The 15,092-nt window shown below is 47.2% G+C and overlaps 2 protein-coding genes across 2 annotated transcripts; both read left to right on the top strand.

Annotated features, from left to right (window-relative positions):
* Positions 1-587: 587 nt before the first annotated feature.
* Positions 588-6,181, top strand: FPR2 (formyl peptide receptor 2). The gene is made up of 2 exons (XM_054587284.1): positions 588-636; positions 5,112-6,181. The coding sequence occupies exon 2, from the start codon at positions 5,126-5,128 to the stop codon at positions 6,179-6,181; it is 1,056 nt and encodes a 351-aa protein (XP_054443259.1). The 5' UTR covers positions 588-636; positions 5,112-5,125.
* A 7,221-nt stretch (positions 6,182-13,402) lies between these two features.
* LOC129081590 (N-formyl peptide receptor 2-like) lies at positions 13,403-14,695 on the top strand. The gene is given in 4 exon segments (XM_054587260.1): positions 13,403-13,517; positions 13,737-14,438; positions 14,441-14,667; positions 14,669-14,695. Coding segments are annotated over 4 exon segments (1,071 nt in total).
* Positions 14,696-15,092: the final 397 nt, after the last annotated feature.

The raw sequence follows: 15,092 nt of genomic DNA, 5'->3' as shown, positions 1-15,092 counted from the left end.
TCACAGCTGGTCAGACTACAGTTGACAAGCCGGGCCCCCCAAACGGCATCTGAAGTGGGGGGAGGTGGCATTGGAGCACTGAGACCTTTACCTCGTGGGAGCTGACCATGTCTCCAGATAGACAGTGTCAGATTGAACTGAATGGCAGAACACCCAGGTCAGGCCCACAGAGAATCGGAAGATGTCTTGGTGTATAACAAACATACATATAGTGTCATGAAGTGTTGTTTCAGTGCAGAAACAAGTCTTTTTTCAGCCATGATCTGCTTGTCATTGCTCGCCTCCAAATCCTCTCACCTCAGTAATTGCTTCTCTCATTATCCTGGATCTCAGAAGGAGAAAGGGCCTGGGTACCCAGCGCCCTTGACCCTTGCAATTTGGAGGACACAGCTCCTGTCTCCAACAGAAGGTGGGAGGTGAGGGAAATCTTCAGACACCAAGGTTCTAAAAAGAGTAAGCTGACCACAGATCCAGAGTGTTTCATGGAAACTGTGAGAAGCTCTGACTCCCTTGATTGGTTGAGTCCCATGGCCCCTCCCCCCTTGGCCTTCATAAAGCATCTGCTGAAGCCCTTCCAGCCTGAGCTACTTCAGAGGAAGCCAGGAACTGGCCACAGGAACAGGATCTCAGCTGGTGGTAAGTTCCAAGCCTGGCAATTTTAAAATGATCACTTGATCATCTCCTATGTGGCAGAAATCTCCTGAGCTCTCGAGCTGGGCCGGGCAATAAGAACCCACTTGCCACATATGGTTACTGAGCTCTTGCGAGTCTGACCTCAGAGGTGCTATAGTCAGAAGTATATTTAGAATATTCAAAGACAGAGTGAAAAAAGAATGCTAAAACATCTCACTGAGAATTCTTAGGTGGGTTATGTGCAAATGATATTCTTTATTTCTTGACTTAAATAAAATACATTATTAAAGTTAAGTAGTATTTTATCAAAATTAATTTCTTACACTTTATAAATCGTAAGTCACAGGTGAGGCTCATATTCGTGGCTCTAGTGGTCAGTATTACTATGAGGATACTGTACTATGAGGATAGAGCACTGTAAAGACGACGTAGTCTTCTGTGGCTTACAGACTAATGTGGAGGGGACGTAGAATAAAACAAACGAATGAACAAATAAGCAAGAACAGCACCTGGTGACATGGGCTCTTCCCGAGTGGCAGCTACGGCCTCTCTGAGGGTATAGTATCTAGGCTGAGACAGGAATATTCCGAAAGAACCAGCCGTGGGAAGCTTGAAAGGAACAGCAGACTAGGCAAAGGAACAGAGATGCAAAAGCCCTCAGGTGGCAATGAGGTTGGCCCGTTCAAGGAACTGAAAGAATCCGGTGTGGATCCATCACAGTGTGTGAGAGGACATTGAATGTGTGAGTTGGAGGGGCATGCAGGGCAGATCCAGGAGGGCTTGGTAAGCTCGGGGAGGAGCTGGGAAGCCACTGGAAGGTGTTGAGCAGGGTGATGCCATGGTACGATTAGTGTTTCTAAATCATCGTTTGGCTTATGTCTGGACAATGGATCGGGATGGGGGCAGCATCAGTGGCAGGAATGAGCTATTTGCAAGGTGACTGCAAATAAGCAGCCAGACAAGGACCACGGACAGGAGTGGTGGTGATAAAAATTACTCCATGTGTGGACTCAGTCACGTTCGCGGTACCGCAATGCACTTGGATTCGATGGTCACGGAAAGGGAATTCAAGGATGAGCTGGACTTGGGAATCTGACAACGGAGGGCTAAGTTCCAAACAGGCACAGAATATTGAGAGTGGCAGAGCTGGGAGGGAGGGAAAATTAATTAAGAGTTTGGTTTAGGTAATGCTAGGTTGGGGAGAGAAACTGCAATGAGATGAGGAGGACTACAGAGCTCCAATGACAACCAAGAGCCTACTGTGCGTACATTTTATCATCTAAAGGCAGAATAAAATGTTTCTAGAGAAAGGAAGAGGTTTACAGGCCCGACGTCACTGAACTGCGGTAAGAACGGAAAAGGCACCCTGGAGCAGCGACGTAGAGGCTATCTGTGTCCTTTAGGGGAGCACAGCCCATTGGGTGCTCAGGACCCACGTCAGCCTGCACTGCGTTTAGGAGAAAAGGTGAGGTGACAGGTGGAGACAATGCCTTCTAGCTTTTGCTGTGAATCCCCTTCGCTGAGAGAATTTCCTTGCGAGAATGCAGCTGAAGCTGAAAAGGAACATGGGCCCAGGACGGTTTCCTTGTGAAGGGAGGGGAGATGATCATGTCTGTGTGACAGGATCCTCTAGTAGAAAGACAATCCTGGGGGTGCTTTGGCAGAAAAGAAAAGTGATCCCACAGGAGAAAAATTCTTGGGAAGGTGAGGGAGAGAGGGATCCAGAGCAAACGTGACGGGGGAAGGACCAAGGACTCTGGGTTCACCGTAACAGGTGCAGAGAAATGGGAGGGCAGGGCAGAGAGAAAGTTACAAGGTTCACACACAATTATTACTATTTCCTCATTAAAATATGAGATAGGGGCATCGGCTGAGAGCAGGAATGGGGAGGAGGTTAAGAATTTGGAGGAGAAAGCAGAACTGAAACAATTGCTTGAAAGCATGAAAATGTGAACATCGTGAAGAAAGGGAGTAAAATAGCAGTACACTGTGGAGGTTCGCTGTGAAATCTGTGGTGTAAATCCAGTTGCAGCCTTAGTAATTGCGACACGGGGCAGGTCACTTTCTCTGCCAGGACCATGGATGATGATATTTATCAAAACCCAGATGTTGTCATTGGAGATGGTAAATTGTACCGTGACCGGCACCTTTTGTGAGTCACCAAATTGCAGGCATCCTAATCCATCCGAGTACCACCTGGGGCACACAGGTTCTCCCCAACCCTGCACTGAGAGATTGGGCCCCCAATTTCACAACTTTGCCTCCCTGGCCTTTCCCCACCTGTGACTGCACAATCATCCTTCCTTGTTGTGTTAACACGTTTAAACCCGTAATTTAGAGCTCACCGAGCTCATCATACCTCCTGAGGTCCCTGTAGGGTGCTGAGTGGGTGGGTAGAGAGAACCTGCCCCTGCTGAGGAAGTTTTGGGTGGGAGAAAGTTAAGAGCACTTTCCTGGTGGAATCCACCTAGCCGAGCTCAAATGTGGGCCCTACCTCTGTCTAACTGGGGGCTTTAAGCAATTAATGTAACCAGTTTAAGTCTTCGCGTCCTCATCTGCACAATGGTTATATTAATTAGAACTGACATCATCCATATATACAATTTCACAGAGAATGCCTAGTGCTTTACGTATTTTCACACATGCAGTTCTCAAGAGCCGTAAGAGTAGAGTTGCGATGAGGCTTCAAAGACGAGCTCTTGGCACATACGAAACGTTCATAAGTGGTAGGGATGATTGTCATAAGAGTTGCTCTTGACCTGAACTTGAGCTTCCACACTGTATAAACCAGGACTGACTCCCAGGACACAGGACAGAGCCCGGGGAGCACCGAGAGTTCCCATGTCTTAAAGGCAGCCCGTTCAGCCTAAAAGACTTCCAAGTCTATCTTCATCTAACTCTCACCTAACAACCAGCGTTCACCCCACGTCACGTCATTCTGTAGAGGAGGACGCTGAAATTCAAAGCCATATCGCTATCACTGGGCCGGTGTCAGTGAGGAGATTAGAATACAGATTGGCCTAACTCCTGAGCCCAGCACTCCACACCACAACAGTGACTCTCAACTGGGTACCTTTCCCCCATGGGACACTTCACAGAGTTCGTAGAGACTTTTGGTTGTCACAACAGAAGGATGCTGGTAAGGGCATGCAGCAGATGGAGGCCAGGAATGCTTCAGGACACCCTACAACGTACAAGACAGTGCCCCACTACCAAGAATCAGTCCTGTATGAAGCTGGATTGAAGTCTTTCCTTTACCACTTACTTCCTTTGTGACTTCTGCAGGTCTTATATTGGCTCAGAATGAAAAATTATTCTTTTTTTAAAGATTTTACTTAAATTGTTTTTAGAGAGAAGGGAAGGGATGGAGAAACATCGAAGTGCACAAGGAACATTGATCAGTTTCCTTCTGCTCACCTCCAACCAGGGCCCTGGCCCACAACCCAGGCATGCACTCTGACTGAGAATCCAACAGGCAACCTCTCGGTTTGCAGACTGGCGCTCAATCCCCTGAGCCACACCAGCCAGGGAAAGGTCAACTTATTCTTATGAGAACCTGGAAACAGTAGACATTCCTCAGCTGTATGTAGGTCAAACCGAATGCAGGCATATGTAACTGGACCCATGCTTAAAATTAATGCACGGTCTCTCATGATAACCACACAAATATTGACTACCTCGACTCATCTTGTTTCTTTATGCCACAGACACTACAGCTCTACAATGGATGAAAATTCTTTGCATCCCAAACAGAGCCATCACACAGACACAATGAAAAACAGAGGGCTGAATGTAGAAAAGGGTCCCCTTTGCAGACCTGCCGCAGCACAGACACAACGAGGTGTAACATAGTCCTTCATATTACCGGTAACCGTTCAGGATGCTCTTTAAGTATATACCTAACCCACACTCTGAGACCAGCAACACAGACATACATGCACTCCCCAAGGGCCACGTGAGAGGCGTGCGGTGAGACAAACAGCACAATCGGTCAAGGGTTCTCACAGAGGGAAAGGACAGGAGCTGGGCAGGATCCTGTGAGAACCTGAGGCCGGCAGAGGTGGCAGAGATGGCCAGCATCTATGCATCGAGTCGTGGGCGGAAGGAGATGTGAACCTACTGACTCTGATCTCGTCCCTCCCTCCCTCTGTTGAAGGTGCTTCCCATCCATTTGCTGGTGTTTGCACACCCTCAGCTCAGGATCCCGCTGGTGGACAGGAGTCTTGTAACCCTCTTGGTTAAGTAGTCAGCCCAATAGGTGGAATGCACATTAATAATTATGGAAGTATGGACAGCTGTCTTTTCTCAGAGGACTAGCCATAGTTTGCCAAACGCATAGTGACTGACCACAAGGTTCAGTAGAGTGGCTATCCCGTTCGGCGAGGAAGCTAGATCTAGTGGATGCTGATGTTGGTCTGAACAGAAATGGTATAGCATGGTTTCACAGCTGACAGATTCTTGTTGCTAAAATGTTTCAGGTGTGGACAACAAGATGGAAAACAACTCCTTCATCTCTCAGAATGCATCTCATCAGGCACTCTTTGAGTCTCCTCTGCTCTTTCCTCTCCAAATCACTTCATTGGTGGTTCATGGGATCACCTTTGTCCTCGGCATCCTGGGCAACGGGCTTGTGATCTGGGTGGCTGGATTTCGGATGGCACGCACAGTCACCACCGTGTGTTACCTGAACCTGGCCTTAGCCGACTTCTCTTTCATTGCCACTCTACCCTTCCTCATGGTCTCAATGGCCATGAAAGAACAGTGGCCTTTTGGTTGGTTCCTGTGCAAGTTAGTTTACATCATCATGGATATCAACCTGTTTGGAAGTGTCTTCCTCATTGCCTTCATTGCTCTGGACCGCTGTATTTGTGTCCGGCATCCAGTCTGGGCCCAGAACCACCGCACTGTCAGCCTGGCTACAAAAGTAATCGTTGTGCCCTGGATTCTTGCAGTAGCCCTTACCTCGCAAATTATCCTCTTCATGACTACAGTAAGGGATGGAAGAGGGAATACATACTGTACGTTCAACTTTGCACCCTGGGGTGACACCCCTGAAGAGATTGTGAAGGTGGCTATCACTGTGCTGACAGCCAGAGGGATCATCCGGTTTATTGTTGGCTTCACCATGCCAATGTCCATCATAGCTATCTGCTATGCGGTCATTGCTGCCAAAATCCAAAAAAAAGGCATGATGAACTCCAGCCGTCCCTTACGGATCCTCACTGCTGTTGTGGCGTCCTTCTTTATTTGCTGGTTCCCTTTCCAACTGAATGCGCTTCTGAGAACTGTTTGGCTCAGAGAGGTAATGTTGGAGGGTAAATACAAAATCATTACTCTCTTGATATTCCCAGTGAGGTCCTTGGCATTCTTCAACAGCTGCCTCAACCCAATGCTCTACGTCTTCGTGGGCCAAGACTTCCGAGAGAAGCTGATCCAGTCCCTGCCGGCCAGTCTGGAGAGGGCCCTGACTGAAGACTCTGCTCCAACCAGTGATGCAAACACCAGACCTGCTTCAGCCTCTATAGAGGTCGAGGAGCAGGAGTTGTGAGGTGATTCGTAGCAGTTTTGAGTCCTGCCTACACCTGCCCTGCTCCCCGTTCCAGCTTCATCTTACCTTGGGACATACTGAGTGTTAGGTAAATTTTCTTTGGCCAGAAGACCCTCCAAAGAGGCTGAGGGCCCCATCATTACATTCAGAGTTTGTTAAGGGAATGTACACACAAGCCTCAGATTGGACAGTAGCTACATGACACGGGTATCTTCCGTGCCACATGGAAGCCACTCAGGAGTTTATAGGACAGTGCAGGACGGATGGGGGTACTGGGGAATGACCCACCTCAGTAAGGAGACACTGCCTTACATTTGTCCAGGCCTCTGTGAGGTCCCAGTCCAGGAACCAGCGCGTCAGGGGCACAGGGCATGGGCCGGCAGGTCTCTGAGGGGATTTAGGGGAAGCAGTCTTCGTTCTGGCCTGAATCTACCTGGATCTAGCTACACAACCTGGCTGCGGTCACATCAGCGAGCAGTTTCTTCTTCACGCTGAACTGCTCATCATAAAAAATACTAGGGTACCCCTGATTTACGGGGAAGAAACAGACCCCACGGTACTACTGGTGTCATTTCTGCCTTTGGCACCTCGGCCCACATACCCTGGGATGAGTGGAGGTTGGGAAGAGTACAAGAGAAGAAACAGTGATGGGGAATCCTAAAGTTTAGATGGGAGAGTATACTAAGGGGGAAATGTTGGTATTTCACCATGAAGTAAGATGTTTGCTGTAGATTGTTTTATATGCCCATGGAAGTTTCTTTCCTAATTTACTACGTTTTCTTCCCTTCTTAATCACAGATAGCTACGGGATTGTATCAAATGCACGTTCTGCTTATAGTAAGAAGATCATATTATTTTTATCATTTTATATACATCATCATGAATTGTATTCTTTCTGGAATGTTAAACTACCATTGTATTCCTAGAATAAAACACACTGGTTCATGATGTGTTTCATGTACTTCTAATTCATCTCACTAGATTGGTTTTGAATTTCTCCATCTGTATTTATCTAAGAATGGGTGTGTTCTCTTTCTTTCCTCTACTACCTGTGTCAAGTTTTACATCAAAAGATGTGAAGAGAGCTGGGAAGTGAGCCCTCCAATTCCATTCTCTGGTGTTATACCTTTTATAAATGTTTGGAGAATTTCACCAGTGAAGCCAGTGGGCGTTGGGCTTTCTTTACAAGAACACTTCTAAAAGGATTCGGTTTCTTTAATAATTGTCAGACTATTCAGACTTCCTATTTCCTCTTCTGTCAGTTTTGGTAACCGGTGGCTTTCAAGGAATTTAGCCATTTTATCTAAACTCTCAAACACATTGGTGTGAAAGAGTGTGATAGCTGTATACAGTTCTTGGTACAGCTATCTTTACATACTCAGAATGGAATCTGTACGAGGCCGGGTTTGGCCTTTATTGTTCATGAATGATCCTGATTCTCTATGTGCAAAATAGTGCCTGGCATGTGACACACACTCGATAAGCAGTTACTGAACTTATGGATCAATGAAACATAGTATCACGCAGGTGTCAATTGAAAACCTTTAATGTCTACATAAAATGAACTCTGAACTAATCATGAAGTGGGCTGTGCTTATTGAACCCCCAGTACTAGTCTCAAAATTTACAAATCTGCATCTGGTTTATATGTTTAGGGACACCTCAGTTCTGACTTTCTGTTTCAAATACAATACGCCAGCTAACTGTTGACTGATGGTTTGTTTTGAATAAATCAATCTGCAATAGCACTCAGCCTTTTTTCTTGGTTTCTGCAAATGACCAGTCACACATTGTCATCTAACGTGTAACATGACATCCAGCTACATTTGGGAAAAATGAACATAAAATAATAAATCAGCCTCCCCCACGGCCCCATCCCGTACCCTGGCCCGCAACCCAGGCATGTGCCCTGACTGGAATTCGAACCAGTGGCTTTTAGGTTCTCATGCGGGCACTCAACCCACTGAGCCATGCAAGCCAGGGTGAGTTGTATTCTTAATGATGAACTGTGAGAATTCATTAAATTCCTTCCTGGGTTCTGTGAGTAATGCCAGCAAATCATCCTACTTGAGGAGGGTGCCAGGGGAACCTCTGATTCACAGCTGGTCAGACTACAGTTGACAAGCCGGGCCCCCCAAACGGCATCTGAAGTGGGGGGAGGTGGCATTGGAGCACTGAGACCTTTACCTCGTGGGAGCTGACCATGTCTCCAGATAGACAGTGTCAGATTGAACTGAATGGCAGAACACCCAGGTCAGGCCCACAGAGAATCGGAAGATGTCTTGGTGTATAACAAACATACATATAGTGTCATGAAGTGTTGTTTCAGTGCAGAAACAAGTCTTTTTTCAGCCATGATCTGCTTGTCATTGCTCGCCTCCAAATCCTCTCACCTCAGTAATTGCTTCTCTCATTATCCTGGATCTCAGAAGGAGAAAGGGCCTGGGTACCCAGCGCCCTTGACCCTTGCAATTTGGAGGACACAGCTCCTGTCTCCAACAGAAGGTGGGAGGTGAGGGAAATCTTCAGACACCAAGGTTCTAAAAAGAGTAAGCTGACCACAGATCCAGAGTGTTTCATGGAAACTGTGAGAAGCTCTGACTCCCTTGATTGGTTGAGTCCCATGGCCCCTCCCCCTTGGCCTTCATAAAGCATCTGCTGAAGCCCTTCCAGCCTGAGCTACTTCAGAGGAAGCCAGGAACTGGCCACAGGAACAGGATCTCAGCTGGTGGTAAGTTCCAAGCCTGGCAATTTTAAAATGATCACTTGATCATCTCCTATGTGGCAGAAATCTCCTGAGCTCTCGAGCTGGGCCGGGCAATAAGAACCCACTTGCCACATATGGTTACTGAGCTCTTGCGAGTCTGACCTCAGAGGTGCTATAGTCAGAAGTATATTTAGAATATTCAAAGACAGAGTGAAAAAAGAATGCTAAAACATCTCACTGAGAATTCTTAGGTGGGTTATGTGCAAATGATATTCTTTATTTCTTGACTTAAATAAAATACATTATTAAAGTTAAGTAGTATTTTATCAAAATTAATTTCTTACACTTTATAAATCGTAAGTCACAGGTGAGGCTCATATTCGTGGCTCTAGTGGTCAGTATTACTATGAGGATACTGTACTATGAGGATAGAGCACTGTAAAGACGACGTAGTCTTCTGTGGCTTACAGACTAATGTGGAGGGGACGTAGAATAAAACAAACGAATGAACAAATAAGCAAGAACAGCACCTGGTGACATGGGCTCTTCCCGAGTGGCAGCTACGGCCTCTCTGAGGGTATAGTATCTAGGCTGAGACAGGAATATTCCGAAAGAACCAGCCGTGGGAAGCTTGAAAGGAACAGCAGACTAGGCAAAGGAACAGAGATGCAAAAGCCCTCAGGTGGCAATGAGGTTGGCCCGTTCAAGGAACTGAAAGAATCCGGTGTGGATCCATCACAGTGTGTGAGAGGACATTGAATGTGTGAGTTGGAGGGGCATGCAGGGCAGATCCAGGAGGGCTTGGTAAGCTCGGGGAGGAGCTGGGAAGCCACTGGAAGGTGTTGAGCAGGGTGATGCCATGGTACGATTAGTGTTTCTAAATCATCGTTTGGCTTATGTCTGGACAATGGATCGGGATGGGGGCAGCATCAGTGGCAGGAATGAGCTATTTGCAAGGTGACTGCAAATAAGCAGCCAGACAAGGACCACGGACAGGAGTGGTGGGGATAAAAATTACTCCATGTGTGGACTCAGTCACGTTCGCGGTACCGCAATGCACTTGGATTCGATGGTCACGGAAAGGGAATTCAAGGATGAGCTGGACTTTGGGAATCTGACAACGGAGGGCTAAGTTCCAAACAGGCACAGAATATTGAGAGTGGCAGAGCTGGGAGGGAGGGAAAATTAATTAAGAGTTTGGTTTAGGTAATGCTAGGTTGGGGAGAGAAACTGCAATGAGATGAGGAGGACTACAGAGCTCCAATGACAACCAAGAGCCTACTGTGCGTACATTTTATCATCTAAAGGCAGAATAAAATGTTTCTAGAGAAAGGAAGAGGTTTACAGGCCCGACGTCACTGAACTGCGGTAAGAACGGAAAAGGCACCCTGGAGCAGCGACGTAGAGGCTATCTGTGTCCTTTAGGGGAGCACAGCCCATTGGGTGCTCAGGACCCACGTCAGCCTGCACTGCGTTTAGGAGAAAAGGTGAGGTGACAGGTGGAGACAATGCCTTCTAGCTTTTGCTGTGAATCCCCTTCGCTGAGAGAATTTCCTTGCGAGAATGCAGCTGAAGCTGAAAAGGAACATGGGCCCAGGACGGTTTCCTTGTGAAGGGAGGGGAGATGATCATGTCTGTGTGACAGGATCCTCTAGTAGAAAGACAATCCTGGGGGTGCTTTGGCAGAAAAGAAAAGTGATCCCACAGGAGAAAAATTCTTGGGAAGGTGAGGGAGAGAGGGATCCAGAGCAAACGTGACGGGGGAAGGACCAAGGACTCTGGGTTCACCGTAACAGGTGCAGAGAAATGGGAGGGCAGGGCAGAGAGAAAGTTACAAGGTTCACACACAATTATTACTATTTCCTCATTAAAATATGAGATAGGGGCATCGGCTGAGAGCAGGAATGGGGAGGAGGTTAAGAATTTGGAGGAGAAAGCAGAACTGAAACAATTGCTTGAAAGCATGAAAATGTGAACATCGTGAAGAAAGGGAGTAAAATAGCAGTACACTGTGGAGGTTCGCTGTGAAATCTGGTGTGTAAATCCAGTTGCAGCCTTAGTAATTGCGACACGGGGCAGGTCACTTTCTCTGCCAGGACCATGGATGATGATATTTATCAAAACCCAGATGTTGTCATTGGAGATGGTAAATTGTACCGTGACCGGCACCTTTTGTGAGTCACCAAATTGCAGGCATCCTAATCCATCCGAGTACCACCTGGGGCACACAGGTTCTCCCCAACCCTGCACTGAGAGATTGGGCCCCCAATTTCACAACTTTGCCTCCCTGGCCTTTCCCCACCTGTGACTGCACAATCATCCTTCCTTGTTGTGTTAACACGTTTAAACCCGTAATTTAGAGCTCACCGAGCTCATCATACCTCCTGAGGTCCCTGTAGGGTGCTGACTGGGTGGGTAGAGAGAACCTGCCCCTGCTGAGGAAGTTTTGGGTGGGAGAAAGTTAAGAGCACTTTCCTGGTGGAATCCACCTAGCCGAGCTCAAATGTGGGCCCTACCTCTGTCTAACTGGGGGCTTTAAGCAATTAATGTAACCAGTTTAAGTCTTCGCGTCCTCATCTGCACAATGGTTATATTAATTAGAACTGACATCATCCATATATACAATTTCACAGAGAATGCCTAGTGCTTTACGTATTTTCACACATGCAGTTCTCAAGAGCCGTAAGAGTAGAGTTGCGATGAGGCTTCAAAGACGAGCTCTTGGCACATACGAAACGTTCATAAGTGGTAGGGATGATTGTCATAAGAGTTGCTCTTGACCTGAACTTGAGCTTCCACACTGTATAAACCAGGACTGACTCCCAGGACACAGGACAGAGCCCGGGGAGCACCGAGAGTTCCCATGTCTTAAAGGCAGCCCGTTCAGCCTAAAAGACTTCCAAGTCTATCTTCATCTAACTCTCACCTAACAACCAGCGTTCACCCCACGTCACGTCATTCTGTAGAGGAGGACGCTGAAATTCAAAGCCATATCGCTATCACTGGGCCGGTGTCAGTGAGGAGATTAGAATACAGATTGGCCTAACTCCTGAGCCCAGCACTCCACACCACAACAGTGACTCTCAACTGGGTACCTTTCCCCCATGGGACACTTCACAGAGTTCGTAGAGACTTTTGGTTGTCACAACAGAAGGATGCTGGTAAGGGCATGCAGCAGATGGAGGCCAGGAATGCTTCAGGACACCCTACAACGTACAAGACAGTGCCCCACTACCAAGAATCAGTCCTGTATGAAGCTGGATTGAAGTCTTTCCTTTACCACTTACTTCCTTTGTGACTTCTGCAGGTCTTATATTGGCTCAGAATGAAAAATTATTCGTTTTTTAAAGATTTTACTTAAATTGTTTTTAGAGAGAAGGGAAGGGATGGAGAAACATCGAAGTGCACAAGGAACATTGATCAGTTTCCTTCTGCTCACCTCCAACCAGGGCCCTGGCCCACAACCCAGGCATGCACTCTGACTGAGAATCCAACAGGCAACCTCTCGGTTTGCAGACTGGCGCTCAATCCCCTGAGCCACACCAGCCAGGGAAAGGTCAACTTATTCTTATGAGAACCTGGAAACAGTAGACATTCCTCAGCTGTATGTAGGTCAAACCGAATGCAGGCATATGTAACTGGACCCATGCTTAAAATTAATGCACGGTCTCTCATGATAACCACACAAATATTGACTACCTCGACTCATCTTGTTTCTTTATGCCACAGACACTACAGCTCTACAATGGATGAAAATTCTTTGCATCCCAAACAGAGCCATCACACAGACACAATGAAAAACAGAGGGCTGAATGTAGAAAAGGGTCCCCTTTGCAGACCTGCCGCAGCACAGACACAACGAGGTGTAACATAGTCCTTCATATTACCGGTAACCGTTCAGGATGCTCTTTAAGTATATACCTAACCCACACTCTGAGACCAGCAACACAGACATACATGCACTCCCCAAGGGCCACGTGAGAGGCGTGCGGTGAGACAAACAGCACAATCGGTCAAGGGTTCTCACAGAGGGAAAGGACAGGAGCTGGGCAGGATCCTGTGAGAACCTGAGGCCGGCAGAGGTGGCAGAGATGGCCAGCATCTATGCATCGAGTCGTGGGCGGAAGGAGATGTGAACCTACTGACTCTGATCTCGTCCCTCCCTCCCTCTGTTGAAGGTGCTTCCCATCCATTTGCTGGTGTTTGCACACCCTCAGCTCAGGATCCCGCTGGTGGACAGGAGTCTTGTAACCCTCTTGGTTAAGTAAACAGCCCAATAGGTGGAATGCACATTAATAATTATGGAAGTATGGACAGCTGTCTTTTCTCAGAGGACTAGCCATAGTTTGCCAAACGCATAGTGACTGACCACAAGGTTCAGTAGAGTGGCTATCCCGTTCGGCGAGGAAGCTAGATCTAGTGGATGCTGATGTTGGTCTGAACAGAAATGGTATAGCATGGTTTCACAGCTGACAGATTCTTGTTGCTAAAATGTTTCAGGTGTGGACAACAATATGGAAAACAACTCCTTCATCTCTCAGAATGCATCTCATGAGGCACTCTTTGAGTCTCCTCTGCTCTTTCCTCTCCAAATCACTTCATTGGTGGTTCATGGGATCACCTTTATCCTCCTTAAATTGTTTTTAGAGAGAAGGGAAGGGATGGAGAAACATCGAAGTGCACAGGGAACATTAATCAGTTTCCTTCTGTACCTCAACAGGGCCCTGGCCCACCCAGGCATCACTTGATGAGATCAGGCAACCTCTCGGTTTGCAGACTGGCGCTCTATCCCCTGAGCCACACCAGCCAGGGAAAGGTCAACTTATTCTTATGAGAACCTGGAAACAGTAGGCATCCTGGGCAACGGGCTTGTGATCTGGGTGGCTGGATTCCGGATGGCACGCACAGTCACCACCGTGTGTTACCTGAACCTGGCCTTAGTCGACTTCTCTTTCATTGCCACTCTACCCTTCCTCATGGTCTCAATGGCCATGAAAGAACAGTGGCCTTTTGGTTGGTTCCTGTGCAAGTTAATTAACATCATCGTGGACATCAACCTGTTTGGAAGTGTCTTCCTCATTGCCTTCATTGCTCTGGACCGCTGTATTTGTGTCCGGCATCCAGTCTGGGCCCAGAACCACCGCACTGTCAGCCTGGCTACAAAAGTAATCGTTGTGCCCTGGATTCTTGCAGTAGCCCTTACCTCGCAAATTATCCTCTTCACGACTACAATAAGGGATGGAAGAGGGAATACATACTGTACGTTCAACTTTGCACCCTGGGGTGACACCCTTGAAGAGATTGTGAAGGTGGCTATCACTGTGCTGACAGCCAGAGGGATCATCCGGTTTATTGTTGGCTTCACCATGCCAATGTCCATCATAGCTATCTGCTATGCGGTCATTGCTGCCAAAATCCAAAAAAAAGGCATGATGAACTCCAGCCGTCCCTTACGGATCCTCACTGCTGTTGTGGCATCCTTCTTTATTTGCTGGTTTCCCTTTCAACTGAATGCCCTTCTGAGTACAGTTTGGGTCCAAGAGATTTTTTTGAGGGTAAGTACCAAATCCTTGATATCTTGGTACACCCAGCAAGCTCCCTGGCATTCTTCAACAGCTGCCTCAACGCAATGCTGTACGTCTTCGTGGGCCAAGGCTTCTGAGAGAACCTGATCCAGTCCCTGCCAGCCAGTCTGGAGAGGGCCCTGAGTGAAGATTCTGCCCCAACCAAAGACTCTGCCCTAACCAGTGACAAAACCACCAAGTCTGCTTTGGCTCCTACAAGAGGCCGAGTTACAGGCAATATAAGAGGTGGTGGGGAACATTTTCAAACTCTGCCTATTCCTACCCTGCTCCCAGTTCCAGCTTCATCATACTTTGGATCATACTGGGCCACTCATCATGAAAACTACTATGTTGCCCTCTGAATGGTGAGAAAGAAAATGGATGTAAGGATATAATTGTGTCCGTTCTGGTTTTAGAACTTTAGCCTATACCCTGAGGTAAATAGAGTTAGTAGAGAGTACAACAGGAGAGAAGAATGATGGGGAATCTGGAATGCTTAGATGAAAGAGTATATTATGGGGAAAATGGGATTTCTTCATGTAGTAAGATATTTGCTGCAGCTTTTGTAAATTGTTTTTTTGTTTTTATCAGACTATGGAAGTTTTTTCTACTCCCAGCTAACTAAAGAGTTTCTTCCTTT

Source organism: Pteronotus mesoamericanus, unplaced genomic scaffold (assembly GCF_021234165.1).
Source record: "Pteronotus mesoamericanus isolate MK-2021 breed Mesoamerican mustached bat unplaced genomic scaffold, CSHL_Meso_final scaffold_1135, whole genome shotgun sequence".
NCBI lineage: Eukaryota > Metazoa > Chordata > Mammalia > Chiroptera > Mormoopidae > Pteronotus > Pteronotus mesoamericanus.
The sequence above is the reverse complement of the archived record's forward strand: the minus strand, read 5'-3'. Positions and strand labels throughout refer to the sequence as shown.